Source organism: Myotis nattereri, assembly GCF_964212035.1.
Source record: "Myotis nattereri genome assembly, chromosome: 8".
Taxonomy (NCBI): Eukaryota; Metazoa; Chordata; class Mammalia; order Chiroptera; family Vespertilionidae; genus Myotis; species Myotis nattereri.
In genome coordinates, this window is record NC_138083.1 from 37,037,529 (window position 1) to 37,061,306 (window position 23,778).

A 23,778-nucleotide genomic window follows, 5' to 3' on the forward strand; every position below is an offset into this window, starting at 1 on the left:
GTGTCCACCCAGATCCTGTGCAGTCTCCTAGGCGGGGGCAGAACTGAAGAACAGGGGAGGAAGTTCAGCAGTCATTCTGCAGCAGAGCTAGCACCAGATCCCAGCTCTGGCCTTAGTGAGGGCTTCCCATTAGAGCTTCCCAATGTAGAACCAGGCCCTGAGAACTCACCACTCCCAGAGACCTGAAGCTGGTCAGTTCCTCCCGTCATGTCTCGGGGTTTCAGTGTAAGACAGTAGAGGGAGATGCGAAGAGAGGATAGAAAGCAAACTAGGGCAGTAATAGCAAAACCCTGGAGGCAGGCAGACCTGAGCTCCAGCGCTGATGTTATCAATTACAATCTGAGATGTTGGGCATGTTGTTGATCTGTGGGCACCAATCTCATCTATATATTGCGGGTGATGGCTGTAGAGAGCCTTGTTTTTTGACCACCCAGGAACCATGCCCATTTGTTAACAGTACCTTGCATTTCCTCTGGGAAGCCCCTTCCATCCTCTCAGCCAGAGGTTTGGGAAGAAGATCGATCTCCCACTCTGAGCTCCAGGGGAGGGTTCCATCAGCACATCCTATCCCCCTGGTCACGGTGACACAGTACGAGCCAGGCTGTCAGGACTAGGTAAGCTTTCCTTCAGATGTGAATATGGGGACACGTGAGGTTGCTGCAGCCATCCTGCAGTTCCAAGGGGAGACCCTGTTGGTGAATGAGCTGCCCCCAGAGGATAGCAGAGCTGAGCCTAGAGGCAGAGAACCAGTCTTGGTGACATCATTTGAGCCCTGTGACAAGCTGCGCCCAAAGCCAGCCAGTGAAACCTGAGAACTACAGTCATTCAAGCCAGTTTGGGTTGGGATTGCTGTTACTTGCAGCCGAAAGTGTCCTTAACTGATATGGCTACCCTCAGAGTTGGTGAAGAATATGTAAGTCATTGAAGTCTGTGAAGTGCTTAGCTGTTATAAGCAGATTAGGTGAGAGGGACCCAGCCATTGGCAGGAGCAACCGGTGGGCTCTCAGAGGGTATGACACCTCGCCAAGCAGGCCTTCTCAGCCCTGAACCTCCTGCCAGGTCCTATTCTTCCCGGTGGTGGGCCATATGGTCAACTTTCCACCCTGTGTATTCATTTTCCCAGTGAGTCCCCAGCATCTGAGGTCACCCAAGAACATCTCTATTCTCTGCCCCTGTGTTCTGCACATTCTCAGGCATCAGAGTGGATGTGAGTGAAGGTTTATTCAAAGAAAGCAGTGAAGAGTAACTCATATTGGTGGGAAGGACTTCCGGGAGTAGGAGTGGAGGGGGTGATGTGAGGGGATGGGTGTCCAAGGTCAGTTAGGGCCCAGGGGAGCGGTGGAGTGGCTGGAAGATGACCTGGCTGATCTGGCCTGGCATGCTGTAGAAGACGAGGAGGAGGAAGATGATGATCAATGCCAGCAGCACCAGGAGCACCAGGATGCGCCAGTACCGGCGCCAGATGAAGAAGATGAAGGTCTTCAGCGGGTTCACAAACCAGTCGAAGGAGGTTTTGAGACGGCTGTTGGGGAACAGGGTAGGTGATCAGGTGACTTCGGAATGATAAGGAAGCCCTCGTCCTCTGGCACCTCCAACTCAAGCTCCAGCCAGCCTCCCAGCAGCCCACTCACTTGGGCTTCTCCAAGGGCTCAGGCTCCTTCCGCCCCATCCCCACTGGCGTTTCTCCACCTCCTCCACCGTCAGCAGCTCAAACTCTGCCTCCACCTTTCCCTAGAGAAAGAAGAAACAGGCTGAGCTCTTAGGTCAGTGATGGCGAACCTGTGACACGCGTGTCAGGGTGACACGTGAACTCATTTTTTTGGTTGATTTTTCTTTGTTAAATGGCATTTTAATATATAAAATAAATATCAAAAATATAAGTCTTTTACTATGGTTGCAAATATCAAAAAATTTATGGTGACACGGCACCAGAGTTAAGTTAGGGTTTATCAAGATGCTGACACGCCGAGCTCAAAAGGTTCCCATCACTGTCTTAGGTGGCTCAGACCTGGCTCCCTGCCAGCCCAGTCCTGGGCCTGGCTGCACCCACCCTGAGGATATAGACATTGCCTCCGGGGTCTGCAAACTCTAAGTCTTGTGGCCGGCCCTTCCTCCTCCTTCTCCGCCTTGTCCTGCCAGCCTGGGCCTCCAGGTCCCGCTCCTCATCCTCTGGCTCCTGAAGCTTCACCACAGGCCACCAGCCCTGCAAGCGCAAGCAACGGCAGCGGAACAGATTGCACCTGGGCCCAGCCCCATCACGGGAAACTGCACAGAGCAGAGCTCTGGGCCCCGGGCTCCCCGCACCATGTCTGGCAGCTTCAGCTCCAGGGATCCTGCAAGGTCAGAGCTCCCTGGGTTAGGCTGGAGACCAATGTCTGCCTGAGCCAGGGGCAGGAGGCAGCACAGCGGGATTGTAAGGGCATCAGAAGTTAGAATGTGGTGGTCAGGCACAGCTATGGACCACACACCACAGCCCCCAATGAAACAGGGTCAAGGGCGGGACCAGACCCGAAGCCTGAGTCGGGGACTTTGGAAGGAATGGAGGGGGTGATGCATAGGGCTGAATAAATTCAGTAATTAGGCCAGAGAGCAAAGTTAGTGACCTAGGGCCTGAAGCCCAGGATCCGGGGTGGGTTAGAACAGGGAACCAGGGCCAGGACAGGGCCATGAGGGCAGAAAGCAGGGCTAGGTTAAGGTGGAGGAAGGCTTCGCAGTACCGAGGAAGTCATTGGCGGAGACGCGGTCATGGTCCCAGACCTGCAGGACCAGCACTGCCGGCTGCCAGAACTTGGCCTCTTCCAGGGCGAAGGGTCCAGGCCATCGAGGATGCTCACCTCCCGCTCCTTCGGCAGGTAGTCAAAGCGGGACAGGAAGCGCCAGTTGAAGTTTCCCTCCCCAGTCAGAGAGCTGAAGTGCACATCTGTCTCCTGCTTGTCCTGCTCCAGCCCCTTCACCCAGCTGGAGCCCGGGGGAGGCGAGGGGCAGTCTGAGGGGCATCAGCTGGGACCAAGCCCAGGACCCAGCTTGCCCCTGCTCACCCACCACCCCAGTCCCTCCACCCAGCTCCAGGCATCTTAGAGGGCTTAGGGGACAGGGCTTGGCTCAGCCCCAGGGCCCAAGCCCCAGCTGGCAGTCTCACCTCAGTATGCAGGTACTTGTACAGCCCAGCGGGCAGGCCTACCTTTTCACGTAGCTGTCACTGGACATCTCTCCAGTGAGTGGGTTCACGTCATCCAGAACCACATCCTCCGTGTTCCAGATGATGACTCTGAGCTCATAACTAGGGGGTGTTTTGTGGGGGGGAGGGGGGGAAGGGAGGTTCAGATTCGTGAGAGGAATCCTGGGAAGGGCTTCAGGAAGGACCTGGGCCAGGGTCACTGACATTCATTGAGCACCCAGTGTGGGCCAGCTGGGTGATCAGGCTGTCTGTGGTCCCATGAGGGGCAAGTATCACTGACCACCCTCGCCACAGCAGGTGACACCCAGCATGGTTTGCTGACCCAACTGAACCAGCAAGGTTCTCCCTCCCATAAATTTGGAATTAAATCCTGAAAAGTTGAGTCATGAAGCATCAAATGCAGGGTTGGAGCCACAGTAAGCCAAAGTGACATGCAACGTGAAGTTCTGGGGTGCAAAAGAGGGGCACGTGAGCAGAGAAAGCCAGTCTGCAGAGAAGTGGGAGAAGAGCAGAGTGGCAACGACAGCATACAGCCCCTGGGGGACAAAAGGAGGGGCTGCAACATTCTTGTTCCTCCCCCACCAGCCCTGGCCTTGGCTGTCACGGATTTCCTGGGTATCTTCTCTTGCCCAATTCAGTGGTTCTCAACCTTCTGGCCCTTTAAATACAGTTCCTCATGTTGTGACCCAACCATAAAATTATTTTCGTTGCTACTTCATAACTGTAATGTCACTACTGTTATGAATCGTAATGTAAATGTCTGATATGCAGGATGGTCTTAGGCGACCCCTGTGAAAGGGTCGTTCGACCGCCAGTGGGGTCGTGACCCACAGGTTGAGAACCGCTGCCTTAGGGGCTTTGTAATTGCAGCTCCCTCTGCTAGAAGGTTCTGCCTTAGATCTTTGCATGGCTCACTCGCCTTCTTCATTCAGGTCTCTGCTCAAATGTTACCTCCTCAGAGGCCTCCCCTGGTCATCTAGTCTAAAAAAACCGTCCACTCTCTCTGTCCTCAGAGTCTGCCTTTATCTGTCTCTTTAAATAGAAAGTAGGGCAGGGCGGGCACTTCATTTTGATGACCACTGCATCCTTAGGTCCTGCCACCTAGTCGATGCTCAAAAAATGTTTGTTGGGTAAAGTAAACTACTTTATGAAACACATTTTGGACATTTTTTTACCCCCACTGATTTAAGTTTTTATTATGGAAATTTTCAAAAATATATGTGACTCTGAAAATTTTTTCCCCTAATACTAATCCAAGAGCTTACACTTTTAGCTTATTACTGTTCTTCGCTCCAAAAGCAAAAAGGAACCTGGGAACATTTGCTATTGATTGAAAATTGACAGAAGAGCCCTGACCAGTTTGGTTTAGTGGATAGAGCGTTGGCCTGCGGACTCAAGGGTCCCAGGTTCGATTCTAGTCAAGGGCATGTACCTTGGTTGCGGGCACATCCCCAGTAGGGAGTGTGCAAGAGGCAGCTGATCGATCTTTCTCTCTCATCGATGCTTCTAACTCTACCCCTCTCCCTTCCTCTCTGTGAAAAATCAATAAAATATATATATATATATATATTTTTAAAAATTGACAGAAGAATCAAATCTTCTTGACAAGATTCAGATCCACAAAACTGGATTCTGGGAAATTGGATCTAGTAGAAATAATAGCCACAAAAGAAAGCCATGTTGGTTAAAGCTATAAGTAGCGAAACATGATATGGGCAAATCTTTCACTGAAATGTCCCTGCCCAAGGATAATTTTTGTAATAAAATAATTTCATTTAAATAAAAGTGAAAATAGTTTAGTTTTACTGTACAGAAAATCAAGCAAGGAATTAAATTGAATTAAATGTGGTTGCTCTTTTGGAGACATAGAGAATGGAGACAAAGAAGAGAGCTTTACAATGAAGCATTTGGAACATTTAGAGGTCAAGAAGAGAGGAAGCCGGCAAAATTGATGAGAAGAAATGGTCAGGAATGCAGAAGGAAAACCAGGGTCATGAAAGTTAACAGAGAGATTTTCAAGAAGGAGGGTGGGTCAACCGTGCCCACTGACTTCTGAAAGATTGAGTAAGGTGAGGACAGAAAAGTGACCACCTACGACCAGGCCCTTGGCTGAGTTCCTCTTCCACCCTGCCTCTAACTGCTGGAGCCCTCAGGTCCTCACATTTTTCCTTTCTCTGCTTCCTAGATGGCCTGTTCCATTCCCATCTATGCATTTACAGCTCCAAATTTTTCATTTCCAGCCTAGAACCCTCCATAGAACTCAGCTTATATAGCTAACTGCCTGGCAGACATGTCCACTCATAAGTCTAATAGACATTTATGTCAAAGTAAACATATCCAAAAATGAGCTTCTGATATTCGATTCTATCAGACCTTCTTCTCTTGTTTTCCATAGTAAATAGCACCATCTACATAATTGTGCAAGCCAACATCTTGGGAGTCGTTCAATACTTTTCTTTGCACATTTGCCTCATCCCCTATATATATATCCATTAGCAAGTCCTAAGGTATCATCTCCAAAGTCCAAAATTGCTCTTGAATCCATTCATGTCCCTCTGTGTCCACTGCAACCACCCTAGATTCAACTCATCATCAGTCACTTGGATTTGCACAATGCCCTCTTTAATAATCTCTCTGCTTCCTCTCTTATGTCATCCCTCCCCACTGGTTCATTTCAAGGATAAGTTTGAGCACATCCCTTCTCTTTTCAGAACCTTTACTGGTAGTGGCTCTCCATCATACTCAGAGAAGAAGCCAAGGTCATGACAGTGGTCTACGCAGCTCCCACAATCTTCTCTATCCTCCTCCTTTCCCCCTACACCCTCCAGCCTTATCTATTCTGCTCACTCTGCTGCAGTCACACTGCTTCCCTTGCTCCTCCTCAATCACACCAGGCATGCTTCATCTCAGGGCCTTTCCACATGCTGTCCCTTATGCCTGGAGCAGCCTTACAGACATGGTTTGCTCCTTCATCTTCTTCGTGTCAACTTCACAGTGGCCTACTGCCCCCACCCCTTTTAAATTGCAACACTGCTCTCTAATACTTCCTTCCTTTATTTTCTCCCTGACACTTATCCTTATCATACTTCTTAAATTTCTACCTTTTTGTTTACATGTTTCCAGCCTCCACCCCATCACCACCACCAAAACATAAGTTTCAGGAATTGTGGAAGGCAAGAATGCTTTTTCACTGCTATTCCGATGCCTAAAACAGTGTCTGGCACAGTAAGTGTCATGAATACTGACTGAATATATGGATTACTACCTCTTTCGAGAATAGGATCAGAAAAACACTGACATACCTAGAGCAGCTTATAGAATTCATTCAGGTTAGTGAAGGTCAGAGATGGAAGCGACTGGGACAAGTGTCTGTGGTTACATAATGGCCTAGTAACTAAGGACCATTTGACTAATTCCTCCAGTAAGGGAGAGCAGATAAAATCAAGATCACAGGCCCAGCTGGTTTGGCTCAGTGGATAGAGTGTCAGCCTGTGGACTGAAGGGTCCCAGGTTTGATTCCAGTCAAGGGCACATGCCTGGGTTGCGGGCTTGATCCTCAGTAGGGAGCATGCAGAAAACAGCTTATCAATGATTCTCTCTCATCATTGATGTTTCTATCTCTCTCTTTCTCTCTGAAATCAATAAAAAAAATTTTTTTTAAAAAAATCAAGATCACAGCTGTGGCTGTGGGAGCAAGGGTACTTCCTGCGATGTAGCAGGAAGGAGGGAGAGTAGATGGATACAGAAATTGGCAAAGGTAGTAGGCTGCTGGCTGGAGGAAGGTGAGGCTTCTCTTTTATCTATGAAACCGGAGAAGAGGTTATTAGCTGGGACAAGTGTGGAGGAAAGGAACAGGGGACATTTGAGGAGAGGAGTAAAAGCATAGGATTCTAGGAGCATGGGAAAGCAAGTTTATTGGAGGAGACTGATCTAATCCCCAATAATTTCCATCAAGCTTCCTCCATAGGGACAATCATCTTCTCATTCTTCTGTAAAGCTAAGTAAACGCAGCTTCCATCTGCCCTTGGGTCCAAACAGCCACCACCCTGGAGTTGGCACAGAGATAGGCTCTCAGCTCACCTGCTCCCAGCCACCAGCTCTTCCAACGCCTGCTTGAGTCGTGTGCAGGCGCCAGAGCCTGGCCTGCGCTGCAGACTCTCAACCTCCTGGAGCCCCTGTTCCTGCACAACGGAGCGGAGCGAGAGGGTCAGAGTCAGGAGTCCCAGACTCCGACCTTCTTTAGACCGCTCCCCACCCCAGGACCCCCCATTCACATCTTCACATCGCACCTCCTCGCCCCGCCCATTTTTGTCTTTAAGATGTTGGTGGATCTGTTTTTTCTAGCACCCCTACTGGGCAGGATCCCCTAGTAGCTTTACCCATGTCCTTCGCTGGCCCCTTCCTGGGTCCAACAATTCTGGATCCCTGAGCTCCCACAATTCTGGTTTCCTCAGTGCAGGCTCGAGCTGTGCCCTTTGACCCTCTGGCCTTGGATCAGTCACACCGGTCCTGGCTCCCTGTTGCTCTACCCACTAGCCCAGCTCCAGAGCTCCCTTCAAAGACCGCGGTCTCCCCGATGCCCCTCTGGCCCAGCCTCTCCCTGTGGGCGCCTGCCTCACTCTCACCAGCCTCTCGGCCACTTTCTGCACACAGTTACTGCTCCGCAGGCGCCATGTGTGATTCTCCCAGCGGCTCCACACACGCACGCATGGTTTGCAGTGACGCAGGGGCAGGCATAGGTATGGCCTGGACCAGGGCGAAGAGGCGCAGAGGAGGTGAGGGGCAGTCCTGGGGCCGCTGGGGACCCCCCAGTGCCCTCCTTCTAGCCACCAGGAACACTCACCCACTGCCATCCATGGGTTCAGGCCGCTGAGTAGGGGTCCCCAGCTCCTCCTCCTCCACCAACCTGACTCCCACCTCGGACTCCAGCAACGGCTGCGCCTCCTCCTCCCCCCCGCCCTCCATTCCCTCCCGGGTCCTGGGCCCTCGGCCCAATTGCTCCTCCCGGCCTGCGGGACCTGCCCAGACAGAACAGCAAGGGTCAGAATGCACCTGGCTGAGGGGCTGACCCCTCCCTCAGCCTCCTCTGTCTCAATAGAAGTCGGCGTCTACCCCTTACTGAAGGTTAACTGTCCCTTCCAGGAGCCTTAAGTCTGAAACAAGGGTGACCACCCTCAAACCCATGACCCTCAGAGGTTTCAGCTAGGCCACACACCAATGGAGATCTCGAAGATGATGGGCTGGGAGGCCATGGCAGGGCCGATCATGGTGGCCTCGAAGAGCACACCAAAAAGCAGGAAATCTTCACAGGGCGCAGGGCATTCTGGGGAAGACAGTCAGGCTGGAGTCAGGCCCACCCTCCCAGGTTACAGCCCAGACTACGCGTGGCCAAAATGCCCACAGGATGATATACCAAGGCCCCGAAGAATCACTGCAGGTATCCCACCTCTCTCTCCGCCCCTGCAGCCCTAACCCACTGGATCTGGGGCTTATTCTCTCTGGCCCACCTCGGATTGATCAGTCCCGCTTCCCCACAAGTGTATATATACAAGAGCCGCACAAACTGCCGTCTTCACCCAGGTCCCGCAGTTGAGAATGCCCCCCCCCTACACACACACACACACACACACACACACACACACACACTCTGTATCTAATGCCTTGGAGCCAGTTACACTCCAGGGCTGAGGGTGATCCTCTCCTTTGCTACACTCCGGCCCCCACCTCCGTCAGTGGCAGCAATTCCTCCACTTCCACCTCCATCGCACCGGGAACTTCAGGCACTAGCGCTGGCATCTAGGTGCTGTTGAATCCTCGCTGGGGTCTGGCCCCGCCTGGCTTTCTTCTTCTTTCCCATGAGCTTGGACAACCTGGACCCCTGTGGGGCCTGGAGAGGCTCGGGTTCAGTTCTCCCTTCCAACACCTCCATGGACACAGCCACCAGCAGGCAGCCCCGGAACCAAAGGCCTTGGCCCAGGCCTTCGTTGATATTTTGAAGACCATCCCGGATTCCCCCAGTTGGGGGCGAGCTGTACAGAGGCACCCAGGCTGGACCGAAGGTGGGGTTAAACCCCGCTGTTGGGGACAAAAACAGTATTTTGGAGAGGAACATGGGGCTGGTACTAAGTCAGTCTATGCACTACTTATTTCCTGCAAGTTCCAGGGAGCGGGGTGTCTGATTGGGCCTCTGGGAGGGAAGTCTGTGTACAGCTGTGGACGGACAGCTGTGGACCACCACCTCGGAGAACTTCTAAACCAGCTCAGCTCCAAGGAGCTGCCAACAGTTGGTGTCTAGGCTCTAGGGCAGCGGTTCTCAACCTTCCTAATGCCGCGACCCTTTAATACAGTTCCTCATGTTGTGGTGACCCCCAACCATAAAATTATTTTCGTTGCTACTTCATAACTGTAATTTTGCTACTGCTATGAATCGTAATGTAAATATCTGATATGCAGGATGTATTTTCATTGTTACAAACTGAACATAACTAAAGCATAGTGATTAATCACAAAAACAATATGTAATTATATATGTGTTTTCTGATGCTCTTAGGTGACCCCTGTGAAAGGGTCGTTCGACCCCCAAAGGGTCGCGACCCACAGGTTGAGAACCGCTGCTCTAGGGGAACCAGGGGCGGACAGGTGGAGTCAGGATTGCGGCTGAGCTACAGGCAATCCCGTTAGGGGCTAGGGTGAATGGATAATGTGGATTTGCTTCTGTCCGTGTAAATCTGTAGGGAGCACAGGGCTGGAGTGGTTACTGGATGCGCAGCTTTCGTTAGGATTCTGTCCACGGAGCCAACCAAGGGTGGGGTTTGTAGTCTGGGGGCGCCGGGTGAGTCGCCCTCGTGGAGCACAATTAGGCCTGTGGGTGGGCCTGGCTTTCTGAGCGAAGAATGGGGTTGCCGTCGGGGCGGGATCCAGGGCAGACGGGGCCCAGGTGGAAGCGTCAGGCGTCCCCGAGATGCGCTCACCCGCGCGGCCCGCGTGTGAGATCTGCTTCAGGTCCAGCACGTGCGTGGCGAGGGCCACGTCCACCAGCGGCGCGTCATCCCGCAGCTGCAAACGAAGGCGGCGCGTCAGCTGCGGGAAAAGCTCCACGAAGCTCAGCTGCTCGTTCCACTCGGGCGCCGCCGCCTCTCCGCGCACCGACGTCTCGCCCTGAGCGCGCAGGCGAGGACAGGGGGCGGGGGGTCAGCGTGGGATGCGGGTCTGCGCTCGGCCGAGCGGGGACAGGAGGGACTGACCTGCTGGCCCAGGAAAGACACTCGCACATAGGGGTCCACGAGGACGCACCGGTCGTGCAGCGCGCGGGTCAGGCTGCCCAGCAGCCCCGGGCGCAGCGCCGGAAGCCCCTCCGCGCGGTACACTCGCACGCGCAGCCGCGCCCACGGCCTCTCCGCCGGCACCCGGCGCGGCAGCAGCAGGTTCCTAGGGGAGGGGCCGCTGAGAAGCCGGAATCTCCGCCCCTTCACGTCCCGGAGGCCCTGCCCCATCCTCCTCTTCCCGCCACATCACCCCGGCTCACTTCTCGATGTCTGAACTGTGCCCCGGGCCCAGGGGTGGCGGCGGAGGAGGCAGATCACCGCGCGCCCTCAAGGACAACGTGACCTTGACGAAGCCTTTGGTCCCGGCGCGAGTGTCCCGCGGGTCATACAGCGGAGCCCATTTCTGGTAGAAGTGGCCATCTGGGAGCGGAGGGCCGGGCCAGGGGCCAAAGGAGAAAAGCGAGATACGTGGGGCGCTTGTCCGAGTGGTAGACAGGGCTGGGGTTCATGGCCCGCTCCGCAGGGAGGAACAGGAGTGCATGGAGGTCAGCGCTCGGAAGCGATTGCTGTCTGACCCGGATCAGCCCAGACAGGTCAGTTTCTTGTCCTGACAGGCAAGTTTTCATGAGGGACGGGTTCAGTACCTGGCTGATCGAAGATAATGCCCAAGTCCTTCCTGAAGGTGCCGATTCGGGTGCCCACAAAGGGGAGGGTCTGCGAGCGGAAAGCCTGAGGAAAGTGGCGTTAATCCTGGAAGTTCGGCATCCCCCCTTGTCTAACAGAAACCTCTCACCCCAACCCCCTCACCGTAATCTCCAGCAGCAAATCTTGGAGGTGAAGTCGGGTCTCATGAAATTCGAACAAGAAGTACTGGGTTGAAGTGGGGAAACAAGGAAGATGAGAGAAGGTTATATGGGAAAGGTTCATACCAGCTGGGCTCTGCCTCTTGCAAAGAAATGCTCTGCTTACACCTACACCCCCCGCCCCATGGCTCCTCTTTGCACCCTTTAGGCCTAGCACTTGGCTCAAGTCCACCTCCTAGGCCATGCTCCCACTGCAGACAGCTCTTTATTCTGGGTCCCATCTATTCTCTTAGGCCTCCCTCCATCTTGGCCACATCCACCTCATTGTAGAAAGGGCATTTGTCCCGCCCTGTGTAGTGGTCACCCGGCGCTGCTCCCCAACACGCACAGCCACCTAGGGGTTAATGTTGACTCCCACCAGCTTCTGGGCCTCCAGCACGGTGACCCCCACCTGAAGGGTGCAGAGGAGTAGAAGAGGAAGCGAAGCCTACCAAGGGGGGGATGGGGGTAAGCTCCTGTGGTGGAGGGCAGGGGTTTCCCAAGGGTTACGGCTTGCAGGGAGAGCAGTACCTGGAAGTCCTGGGCCCTGGGCACCTGGAAGAGTTCCCTTCGGGATAGGCCCCGGGCTTGGCTGTGGGAAGGGACATGATCAAGTGTCACTTCATGTCCTCCCACCACCATACCTACAGTCCTGTTCGATGCTTGAGATAGATCTCCGCTTCCTCTGGACTTTAGGACTTTGAGTCCTTCTGATCTCATCTTGCCCCCATCTCAACACCCAGAATTTGACTCATTCCTGGAGCCCTAAAACCATTCATTCATTCAACAAAGATTTACTGAGCACCTCCTATGTGCCAACACTCTTCTAGGCACTGGGACACTGCAGTGACAAAAAGAGACAAAATGTCTTGCCCTCATCAAGTTTTCATTACCTACCTGGGTCCCGTAAGCAGTATGTAAGTCAGAGTCGCTGTGTGTATGTGGCAGTGTCTATGCCTAGGAGGAAGGGACCATTAACCCCAGGATATCCATTCCTCACCCATATCCTGGAGCCAAGAATTTGTGAGCAGGGATGGACACTAGGCCTGCATGTCTGAGCGAGTGAGGTTGACACACTGGTAGGGTGTGGGAGCAGGTGTGCAGGGTGTACAAGTCACCTCTTGAGGGGACTGAACACGACGCCGGAAAGCTCCACATCAGGCTCATCTTCCAGCTCCAGCTCCAGCTCCAGCTCATTGTCCTCATCGTCCTGCTGAGCTAGGCCTCGAGCTAGCCTGCAGCCCCATGCCACGGCCTGCCGCTCCAGCCAGGCCTCCCCAGGCCTGCTAGGAAGAGCCCTCAAGGGTGTCTGGGACCTGTCACACATCTCTGGGTACCCCTTAACTTCCCTGACCCTAGAACTGCCTCTGATCCTGAGACTAACCCCACTGATCCCAGGACTGACCCCTAACCTGGGGCATTTCTAGTTCCAGAATTGACTCCTGATTCTGGGACTGACTTCTAACCCTGGAATTGATCCAGTATTCACCCCAGACCCCACAACTGACCCACATCACTGGTTCTTAATCTAAAGAGTGACCTGGTGACCCAAGATCATCCCCATATACTTACTCTAGCTCCTGGAAACCCACATTGGGATGACCAGCTCCGAGCTGAGAAGAAGAAAAATGAAGGAAATGAAAGGGCCAGGCCAAACTACAGAGCTGCAAAGTGGGCAGCATGAATGCCAGGTCACCATATCCAGCAGAGCCAGAGTGGAACTGGGTACCACATCTCCCTCACCAAGGCATACCTGGGTGGGGACCACCAGGTCTTGCTTGGGTTTGGAGGGTAATGATTTACCTGTCCTGAGTGGTTGCCCCAAAGTCTTCCTCTGCCCAGGCTCCAGTTGCACCCTCTGGGGGCTGGTACTTCAGGTCAAGCTCCACCTGGATCTGCAACCAGATACACAGTGTGGTCCAGGGCCCCTCAAACTGCCATGGGGCTAAGAGAAGCCCAAGGACAATGCCTTGTCCTCCACCTATAAACAAAGACCCTCCTGGCCTGCATCTGTGGTGACTTGTAATTCCTCTCTGACCATTACTAATATTGACTACTCACAACCTATTAAGAACTTACCATGTGCAAGTTATCTCTTGAAGGGGCCAAACAGGACTCCAACATTCTCCGATTGCCCTTGGAAATCCATTACTGTGGCCTTCACAGCTGAGCATGGTCTGGTCTCTGCAAACCTTTTCAGCCCCATCTCTTAGGGATCTGCTCCTGCCCTGCCCTCCAGTTATGTATTGTCAGGGCACTAGGCTTTTGCCCGTGCCAGTTCTTCTGCCTGGAACAATCTCTCATCTGAGTTAACTCCTATCATCCTTCATTCCCAAGCTCAAGCACTACTTCCTCAGGGAACCTATTCTGACCCCCAAATAGACCACATCCCTCTGTTACACACTCTCCAAGCCCTCTACCAGCTCTTTTATAAGACTGGCCAGTGACAATTTTACACTTATTTGTGTGGATATTTGTTTAATATTTGCCTCTCTTTTAGCTATGGAGCTCTAAGAGAGCAAATTATCTGGCTTTGTTCACCACTCAGTCCTCATTGGTCAGCTCAGCACTTGGCTTATGATGACAGTTCAACAAATGATGACAGACTGAATGAAAAGCTCATTTTGTATGATTCCACAGAATGTAAATGAGGAAACAGCCTAGGAAAATTAAATAACTTGTTCAAGTTCTCAGCTGGGAAATGGTAGATCTGATATTTGAACCCAGGTCCATTTCTACCAGGCTCTACTGACCCCCATGACACACCAGGAAAATCTAGCCAACTTTATCTTTGTCTCCCACAAGACTTGTGCCTGGGGCAGGGAGCAGTACTTCTTACCTTTCCCCATTGTCACATCCCTGACCCGCAGAGCCCACGTGGGACTTCAGCAGGGGCTGCAATGAAAGGAGCCCTGTCTCGGGGGGGGGGGGGGGGTGTTTTACCACTTCTGTCTGGGTCTAGTTTTTCCCCTCTGAGAAATGTAATCTTCTATGCAGTGGTTCTCAACCTTCTGGCCCTTTAAATACAGTTCCTCATGTTGTGACCCAACCATAAAATTATTTTCGTTGCTGCTTCATAACTGTAATGTTGCTACTGTTATGAATTGTAATGTAAATATCTGATATGCAGGATGGTCTTAGGTGACCCCTGTGAAAAAGTCATTCGACCGCCAAAGGGGCCGCGACCCACAGGTTGAGAACCGCTGATTTAGAGGGACTCTGAGGCTTGGGGGTGGCAGGCTAGGGGTTGGTGGGACTCACCGGGGACACTTGCAGATTCTTATCCACTAGGGCCTCCCGCAGCACCAAATGCCGAGCGATCTGTAGCTGCTGTAAGGAAATCACCAGGGTCCCCAGAGGCCTGTGGGTGTGGCATGGAGCAGAAGAGTGACCCGGAGAATGGCCCCAAGCCACCACAGGAGCCAACCCTCCAAACTTGAAGCCAACTTATAACTGATCTTTCAAACCTGGAATCTCCCCCCACCCTGCCCTGGCCCCAACATGGGGTTGACTCCAAACTAGGCTGATCTGGGAAAACTATCTAAGTCCCCCATCTTAATTCTGATTTGTCTCAAGCTGGGTCTGACCTCTCAAGCTTGAGACTGACCCCACCTCCTGAGACTATACCTCTCAAAACCCAGGAATGAACCCTCCAACCCCAGGATGGACTTAGATGGGACACAGACCAGCTTTTCCCCATCCAGGACTCAACCTCACTGACCTCACCGATATCTGCTTCTTGGCCACAGTGAAGTCTCCTTGTTTTCTGGGTAAAACCTGCTCAGAATTGAATCTAGTCATTTACCACCCCCTCCCCATGCAAAAAATTACACACACACACACACACACACACACACAATCCTTGGCCCAGAGTCCAGTCCCCCTGGACTCACTTTTAAAGAAAGGTAGAAGATAGAGAGGGAAGGAGGCACAGAGTTGGGTATTGGACTAAGAAGACAGGGAACAGGCTATAGAGATACCCAGGGATGGGTCTGGGGGCCATGGGAATAGAGCTTTCCAGTTCCAAAAATTCTTAGCACACCCCTGCAAACCTCACCCCGAAAGCTGAGCCTCACTTGTCGGTCATGAGTTCCCAGCAGCCCCGTCAGTAGCCGCACACACACAGTCAGAGCCATCATCCCAGGGCCACTGGCTCTACCTCTACCCTCCTGCCCACCTTCCCACACACCTGAATCGCCTCTGAGTCACTGGACTCACCCAGCAGGTTTCAGCAATCCCTGCCCTATAGTCAAACACACAGACAGCAGGCTTGGGGGTCATTGGTGGGGAAGGAGTGGGAGGACTGAGAGATGGGTGTAAGGTCCCTCTGGTCAGCTCAGTCCTCCCTCCTTGAACCACCTTCAGCCTCCATCCTGCATCCTTGTGTGGTGGGAGCTGGGACCCGGCGGAGCTGGAGGCAAAGGGAGAAGATAGCACCCTGGTTTGGCCCAGCTAGCCTATGTGGCCTTCGGGCATGGGACCTCACGCAGTTAGGGCCTCGCTCACCTCTCTGTCCTCCATGCCAAGCTCACTCTCTGGTTACATTGTAGACCCTCAAAACACTGACTGAGCCTGGCCGGTGTGACTCAGTGATTGAGCATTGATCCGTGCACCAAGAGGTCACTGATTTGATTCCTGGTCAGGGCATATGCCCGGGTTGTGGGCTCGATCCATAGTAAGGGGTACGCAGGAGGCAGCCAATCAATATTTCTCCCTCATTGATGTTTCTCTCTCTCCCTTTTCCTCTCTCTCTAAAAATCAATACAAATATATTTTTTAAAACACTGGCTGAATAAACGGGTGGGTTAATAGATGAATCCTGTCGTCCCCAGCATTAGTACTGTAGGCACTCAACACATTTGTTGAATTAATAAGTGATTGAATATGTCCTTAGCTTGCACATAACAGGTGCAAAAGCACTTCTTAACCAGAAGCCAGAGGTTCTTGAGGTTTACTAGTGGGACTGTAGATGAGCTCCAGGGAGTCAGCAAACTCTTAAAATTCTCTGTAAAATATTGAGCACATGTGCATTTTTCTGGACATAGAACTCCTAGCTTAGGATAATAAGCCTTAAACAGATGTGTAGTACTTTTACTAAATGTATGAAGGAATTAATGGATCTTGTAGTCTTGAACCAGTGGGTGACAATAACTATGTTCTGAGTGTATTTCATGGCCATCCACCTAATCGTTCTACTTCATGGCACCTCCTATGGGCAGGACTTGTGCTATGACACCCTGAGGGAAAGGGTTTGTAGCCAGAGATGAATTGGGCATGTTCTCTGTCTTCCAGTAGCTTTGTGGACGCCAACATCAAACATAGCCTAAAACAGTGGTCGGCAAACTGCGGCTTACGAGCCACATGCGGCTCTTTGGCCCCTTGAGTGTGGCCACGAAGTTTCAATCGCACTGTACGTGTGCGCCCGCACGTGGTATTTTGTGGAAGAGCCACACTCAAGGGGCCGCAGGTTGCCGACCACTGGCCTAGAAAGACTGCAGTCCCCATCAGAACAGAAACAAGTCAGGCTGGGTGGCTTGGAGGAAGCCCCGAGGGGTCCCCTGGGGAGGGAGCCTTTAAAACGGGTGTTGAGGACAGGAGTTGAGCAGAGATGGCTATCCAGGGGGTGCGGAGCCATGCAGGGTGTGTTCCTGGGTCTGTGATTTGTTCAGTTTGGCCTTCATGTAAGGTAGGTATGGGACAGCTGCAGCAGATAAGATTAGACCCTCTCTCGGCCTCAACCCCTCTAAGAACTGCCACTTCCACTTTCTAATGTTCCAAAGAAGATGGGATGTAGCGGAAAGAGTACTGGGTTTTGAAATTCTAATCTCTATCAGCCACTCTGTGGTTTTAGGCACGTCCTCTCCCCTCTCTGGACCTGTGTGCCTAGCTGCGCAACGTGCACAGGATTCACTGAATTGCTTGCAAAGCATGGCCTTAATCAGGACCACACATGTGGTCATTAAAAATGCATATTCCTGCCCAGCCGGCATGGCTCAGTGGTTGAGCGTAGACCTACATACCAGGAGTTCACACGGTTCAGTTCCCACTCAGGGCACATGCTGGGGTTGCAGGCTTGATCCCCAGTGGGGGGCATGCAGGAGGCAGTCGATCAATGATTCTCTCTCATCACTGATGTTTCTACCTCTCTCTTCCTCTCTGAGATCAATAAAAAATATTTTAAAAATAAAAATGCACATTCCTGCACCCACTCTAGAGATGCTAAAGCAGAATCTCAGGGTGCACCTGGGAACCTGAATCTCTATACGCTGCTGCACAGGAGTCTGTGAACCTCTGGTCTCTTGGCTGTGGCCATCTGTGATTTCCCCATTCCCTTCCCTGCGACTCAGTTGGCTGGTTTTCGCGTGGGTATGATGATTGGCGGGCGGGTACTGAATTTTCACCCCACAGACCCCTGGCGAATATAGGTCTAAGAGAGAAACCCACAGATCCCCTGATGTCAGAGTTCTCAAGGCCTCGTGACTAGGATGAGAGGAGGGGCCTGAAGGGTTTGCAAAGCAAAAGAGACCAGATGTTTATTTAGAAGTCCTCTGGGAGATCCCTTGCCCTGCTTAGCATTCATTCATTCCTAAATATTTGAGAGCCTATTACATGCTAAGCCTGTGGAAGGTACCAGAGGATGTAAGAAGATAGGAATTCTTTTAAGCCGAGTGCAGGGTCGGATAGGGTGCTCGGGGAAGTGCTGTGATGTCACTGCTGGCTTTAACACGGGAAAGAATAAGGCTGCCCTGGCTTCCAGCGACGTCACGATGAGCTCTGTGACGCTGGGTCACGGCGTTCCGCGGCGGCCGCGGTCTCCTCTATGACGTCAGCGGACGGGCTCAGAAACACGGGAGCGGGCTGGGTCTGGCTGCGGGGCCCGCCGGCTGCAGCAGGCTCCGTGGGTCCCGGCGGCGCGCACCCGCGGAGGGAGGGCCGAGGGCTTGGCGTGGCGGCGGCGGCGGCGGCGACTTTGGCGTCCGCGGGGCGCCGGCGCAGAGTCAGGATGCGGCGGAGCCCCCGCCCGGGCTCGGCCGCGTCCCCGCACAAGCACACGCCCAACTTCTATAGCGACAACAGCAACAGCTCAGTGAGCACCACCTCGGGGGACAGCAGCGGCCATCGGTCAGCTGGGCCGGGGCCCGGGGAGCCCGAGGGCAGGAGAGCCCAGGGCTCGAGCTGCGGTGAGCCCGCCTTGAGCTCAGAAGTGCCCGGAGGAACCGCACGGGCCGGAAGCTCTCGGCAGAAGCCGGCGCTGCGGAGCCACAGTGCGCCGACCGCCGAAGGCGCGGCAACCGTGAGGGGCGGGGCCTCGGGTGCGGGCGGGGTCGAACCCGGGTAAGCCGCGGGAGGGGACGGGGGGCACACCGGGCCGGGCTGGGCACGGAACCGGGATAAGACTAAATCTGGGCGCCTGCTAACGGGCGGGGCTCACAGGGTGTAGCGGGGAGACCCTCAGGCTGAGATGGACGGCCCCGGGAAGAGCGGAGAGAAGCCTGTGATTGGGGACCGAGGAGGCGTGGCCTCTGTTAGCCAGAGTGACCACCTCGGACGGGCCGAACCCGACCTACAACTGGGGGCGGGACCAGCATGTGAGGGCGTGTCCGAGGGGCGGGGCCTGGGTGGGGCTGTGGTGGGACCCGAGCCTGAGCGGTGCCCGCCTTCTGGGCTGGGGGGCTTGCGTCTGGGTCTCGGGGAAAGAATGAGCCCGCCGTGCGCAAGGCCCAATGGAGCCCCTGGGCGCCCGCAGAACCGGCTGGCTGTCCCATTGTCTCTGAGGAGCGGTTCAACCTTCTCTCAACCCTGGATCTGAGGCCGGAGATGCGGTCCCCGCGAGTTTTCAAGAGCTTCCTGAGTACGTGCCAGGCTCGCCCGGACCCCCTCCAACCCTCCAGCCTCGCTCCCTGAATTCCAGTTCTTATCGCCGAGACCCCTGTTCTCCGTTCTCGTCCGCGGCCCATGCCTGAGTCGACAGCCCCTTCCCTGATCCCGGCCCACCTGCTCTGAGCCTGAACTCCTGCTCTCTGCTCCCATCTACTTCTCCTGCCCCGACCCTCTTCCTCTCTACCCCGCTCTAAGCCGTAGTCCCGTCGTCTCTGAACCCCTCTCCTCTTCCCAGCCCCACTTTTCCAGGTGCTGAGCGTGTTTTTATCCCTGCTAGGAGAGGTGCTGGTCACTGTGTACAGGTCAGAGGGAGGAGAGGGGGAGCCCCAGGGGCTGCTCTTGAGAGGAGGTGGGGAGCGGGCCCCACACGGCTGAGGTTTGAGCCAATTCAGACCTGGCTGAGCCGTGTTCGTAGGAGTTGCTGGATCTAAGAGCCTGGGGTGGGGGCTGTGGGGCTCACTAGGGTCCTGGGGCTCAGCCTCCCTCCGGTTCTTCAGGGAAGTCTGTTCCATTCGCTTCCTGCTCACGGCTGTGTCACTGCTGAGCCTCTTTCTGACAGGTGAGGTGGTGAATTCCCTGGGGCCCCAGCCCCGGATGCTTTGGAGCCAAACCAGGAGCATTTTCTCCTATAGCCCTCTGCCCCTTCAGCTCTCCGCAGTCTCCTTCAGAGCCCGGTAGTCCCCCCTCAGACTCAAACCCCTCAGCCTCTTCGTCATTGTCCTTTATGCCAGAGAAACCCTGCTCCCCTTCCTTCCCCTGAGACCACCCCCCTCTTTCTCCAGCACTCTGGTGGGGTCTCCTGTACCTGGTCCCTCCTTTGGAGAGTGTGAGTCTGGGAAACTGTGTCCTGGGGTGGGTGGGTGGCAGGCTATGAAACTGGAGATTGTGGGGTGTCCCTTGGGCTGCTGGGAGGAGGGACAGTGCTGGAAGGGCTGGATATAAATAGGAGATTTCTGAGATTGTGTCCAGAGGTGCTTGAGGGTCTCTGAGGGATCCTGGAAGGTCAGGGGAGGGGATGGCAGTCCGCAAAAGGCAGGCCCTTGGAGTCTGGCTGCTCTCAGACTGAAGTGGGACAAGGGGGTGGGTGGGAACTGAGCAGCGCTGTATTTTGTCCCTCCCTCCAATAGGAACCTGAGATGCTGACTATAAGGTGAAAGATGGCACCTGGGGTGTGGAATTGGGGGACTCAAAGGTGCTCCTGTGGAGGGGCTTACGGGAAGTGTCCCGGGAACAGGGAGCCAACCACACTGTGCCAACCTCCTGCCTGCAGCGAGTACCACGAGCGCGTGCGCACCCAGGGGCAGCAGCTGCAGCAGCTGCAGGCCGAGCTGGATCAACTCCACAAGGAGGTGTCCAGCGTCCGCGCAGCCAACAGCGAGGTGAGCCCTGCCGCATCCTGCTCTTACAGCCAGGACCCAGGGGTGTCCCAGAGCTCCGCCTGCTGCACAGCCCCGTTCGCTGGGTCCTGAACCTTAAAGCCCTGCCCCAGAGCCCCAACTTCGTGATTTCTCTCGGGGCCCCCAAGTCCATACCAGACAACTATAAAATCAGCCCGCAAGCCCCGTCCTCCCTCTTTTCAGAGAGTGGCCAAGCTCGTATTCCAGAGGTTGAATGAGGACTTTGTTCGAAAACCCGACTATGCGCTGAGCTCTGTGGGTAAGACCCATGGACACTGAGAAACTGAGACCCAGAGACACGGAAAGACGCAGACATTGACACAGACCTTTACGTATGACCGACCGGAGGAGTCCGACCTCCGACAGACCCTGACCCAGCTGCTGGTCCGGCCTGGGAGTCTGAGTGGTTGCTTCTCCCCTGTTCCAGGAGCCTCCATCGACTTAGAGAAGACATCCCGTGACTACGAGGACGCAAACAGCGCCTACTTCTGGAATCGCTTCAGCTTCTGGAACTATGCGCGGCCACCCATGGTTATCCTGGAGGTGGGCCTGGAACACGGATCCCGGAGCGGGCCTGGGGGCGGGACGCTGGGGAACGAACCAGTAGCTCTCTGGAGGTGGGACCTAGCTGAGCCGAGATGGGGCCGTGGCCTAGGCGGGGTCCTGCGGGGCCAATGGGCCGGGCTGGAGGCCGGACCTGGCTTGGCTGAAGCTCCTTTTGCAGAGAAACCTGGCAAGAGGTGGGGACTGGGGACTGGGGACGGGACGGCTCTGTCTAAGCAGGTGCTCCGACTGGAGGTGGAGGTGGAGGACTAAGCCTGGCGGAAGACTCAGTCGAGCTGAGAGCGCTGCCATTATGAACCCATGCTCAGGCTGGAGAAGGGCAAAGTCGCTTGGTCTTCGGATTCTGATCGACTGACTGTCCTGTCTGATTGCAGCCAGATGTGTTCCCTGGGAATTGCTGGGCTTTTGAGGGCGACCAGGGCCAGGTGGTGATCCGGCTGCCGGGTCGTGTGCAGCTGAGCGACATTACCCTGCAGCATCCTCCTCCCAGTGTGGCACACACCGGGGGGGCCAACAGCGCCCCCCGCGATTTCGCAGTCTATGTGAGTGGGACTGAGGCCAAGGAGGTGGGGGTTTTGCTTAGGAAGCACCAGGCACTCATGAAAACTGGTGCCAACGAGTCTTCACTTGTGCATCTATAACCTGGAGATACCATTTGCCTGTCAGGGCTGCCATAGGTTATGTCATTACAACAACATCCAAATACTAATTGTGGTTTAATGAGCGCTAACTCTGCTTTATCTCCTTGCATTGACACAACTTATGTTCCTTGTACAGATGAGAAAAGTAATGCTTAGAAAGGGGACCTTACTGCCCAAGGTCAGTTAACTGGCCAGACTACAACCTGCAGCCCGTTTCTCTGAGCCCACATTCCACGCTACACTCTCCCAACACCAAAACATAAGGGCACGCACACAGCTACTCACACATACACAGTAGGTCCTCCAGCTGCTTTCTCCACCTGTGCCTCACTGTTCATTCACTCTTCATCTACCAGGGCCTCCAGGTTGATGATGAGACGGAAGTTTTCCTGGGGAAATTCACCTTCGACATGGAGAAATCTGAGATTCAGACTTTCCACCTACAGGTGTGTTTGTCTCTGAGGATGAGGGTGCCAAGGGAATGGAACAGGGAGGGAAGATTGGGGAGGAAGGCAGTCCTTGGCACAATCCATTTGTCTTCCCAGAATGACCCCCCAACTGCCTTTCCCAAGGTGAAGATACAGATTCTAAGCAACTGGGGTCACCCCCATTTCACATGCTTGTATCGAGTCCGAGCCCATGGCATGAGAACCTCGGAGGAAGCAGGGGACAGTGCCACAGGGGGGCCCAATTAAACATGCTGATTGTTAAAATAGAGTGGAGGTCTGTGCTGAAAGCTGGTGCTGGATCAGTGCTGGAGGGTCTGTTGGGAGCTCTGGTTGCCTTTGGTATATAAATATGATAGGGGGTCTACCTCCCAATGCAGCCTCTCTTTTCTTGGAGAAGTCCAGGTCAATATAGTAGTAGCAGCTCATGTTTATGGATGTTTCCATGTAAAAGAGATGGTACTTTGGACATTACAAACATTAACTAATCCTCACAACCACCGAGGGGGAGACCACTCAAGGTCATATACCTAGGGAGGAACAGCATCACAGAGGCACCCAAACCCACCTTCCTCCAGAGGCCACCCCTTTACTGCAGAGCTGCCAGTCAGCCTGAAGCCATGCTGTGACCCTGTTCCCACTCCCAGCCTCTGGGAAAGCCGCCTTTCCTCAGGTAAACACTCAAAAACTGAGGCTTAAGAACTTCTAGGGAGCATCTAAGTCAGAGTTGATGCAGGCCTCATAGCCCGTACTTAGGTTATCTTCACTGAAACCTCAGTGCCCAACTCAATACTAGGCACACTAGATGGTCTAGTGTTCACCAGTCTCTGTCCTCAAGAAGCCTGGTAGGAAAGAGAGGATGCTCCAGAAACGGCAATTCATTTACTGATCCAAGAATTCTTCATTAAAAAAGAATTAGAGGAATAAAGGATGGGGACAGTCATCAAAGGGTTAGTGAGTTCTACCTGGGCAGAGCAGAAAAGGGTGACCAATATCAGCAAAGACACAGACAGCATCTTGGCTGTTAAAATCCTTCCCCGTGTGTTCATGTTTTGGAAGAATATACGCACTATTAACAATGGTAACCCTCTAGGAAGTGTACTGGAGCACATATCCATCTGTTAATGTGGGGGGTATTTTGTAATTGGAAGACAAAGGAAAAAGGTTCTCTCAAATGGCCTCAAGCCTAAAATTAGAAATATGAACTCTCATACAGCTTTTCTGGAGGGCAGTTTCACAATAGGAACCAAAAGCCTTAAAATTTGTATACTCTTAAACACTGCAATTCCATCTTTATGGACCCAAAGGATACACAGATGTAATAAAAAATACTTTAAAAAATATTTTTATTGATTTATAGAGAGGGAGAGGGAGAAAGAGAAACATCAATATGAGAGAGAAACATCAGTTGCCTCCTGTATGCACCCTGACCGGGACCAAACCCACAACTTGGGCATGTGCCCTGACCAGAAAATAGAGAACCAGCAACCTCTCAGAGAACAGGACGATGCCCAACCAATTATTGAGTCACATTAGCCAGGGCCAAAGAAAATACTTTTAAAAA

The 23,778-nt window shown here is 53.6% G+C and overlaps 1 protein-coding gene and 1 pseudogene across 3 annotated transcripts; one reads left to right on the plus strand and one right to left on the minus strand.

Annotated features, from left to right (window-relative positions):
* Positions 1 to 1,219: 1,219 nt before the first annotated feature.
* Positions 1,220 to 15,421, minus strand: LOC308523719 (fer-1-like protein 4; annotated as a pseudogene). The gene is made up of 23 exons: positions 15,343 to 15,421; positions 14,972 to 15,062; positions 14,547 to 14,646; positions 13,089 to 13,180; positions 12,858 to 12,898; positions 12,404 to 12,568; positions 11,817 to 11,877; positions 11,567 to 11,697; positions 11,251 to 11,313; positions 11,088 to 11,172; positions 10,704 to 10,863; positions 10,423 to 10,606; positions 10,150 to 10,336; positions 8,903 to 9,253; positions 8,394 to 8,501; positions 8,022 to 8,196; positions 7,804 to 7,924; positions 7,259 to 7,359; positions 3,182 to 3,280; positions 2,718 to 2,958; positions 2,051 to 2,333; positions 1,632 to 1,731; positions 1,220 to 1,522 (listed from the first exon to the last, which is right to left on the minus strand). The product of its transcript is annotated as a fer-1-like protein 4 (transcript).
* A 2,852-nt stretch (positions 15,422 to 18,273) lies between these two features.
* Positions 18,274 to 23,528, plus strand: SPAG4 (sperm associated antigen 4; the record flags this gene model as incomplete). Of its 2 annotated transcripts, none has more annotated exons than XM_081097044.1 (12): positions 18,274 to 18,598; positions 19,033 to 19,137; positions 19,402 to 19,468; positions 19,664 to 19,725; positions 19,949 to 19,992; positions 20,294 to 20,316; positions 20,401 to 20,545; positions 20,747 to 20,822; positions 20,991 to 21,106; positions 21,502 to 21,669; positions 22,125 to 22,214; positions 22,314 to 23,528. In XM_081097044.1, the coding sequence occupies 12 exons, from the start codon at positions 18,289 to 18,291 to the stop codon at positions 22,461 to 22,463; spliced, it is 1,356 nt and encodes a 451-aa protein (XP_080953170.1). In that variant the 3' UTR covers positions 22,464 to 23,528. The 2 variants fall into 2 exon arrangements, with proteins under 2 accessions (XP_080953170.1, XP_080953171.1); XM_081097045.1 differs by having other exon boundaries at positions 18,289 to 18,598; positions 20,437 to 20,545.
* Between the last annotated feature and the right edge of the window lie 250 nt (positions 23,529 to 23,778).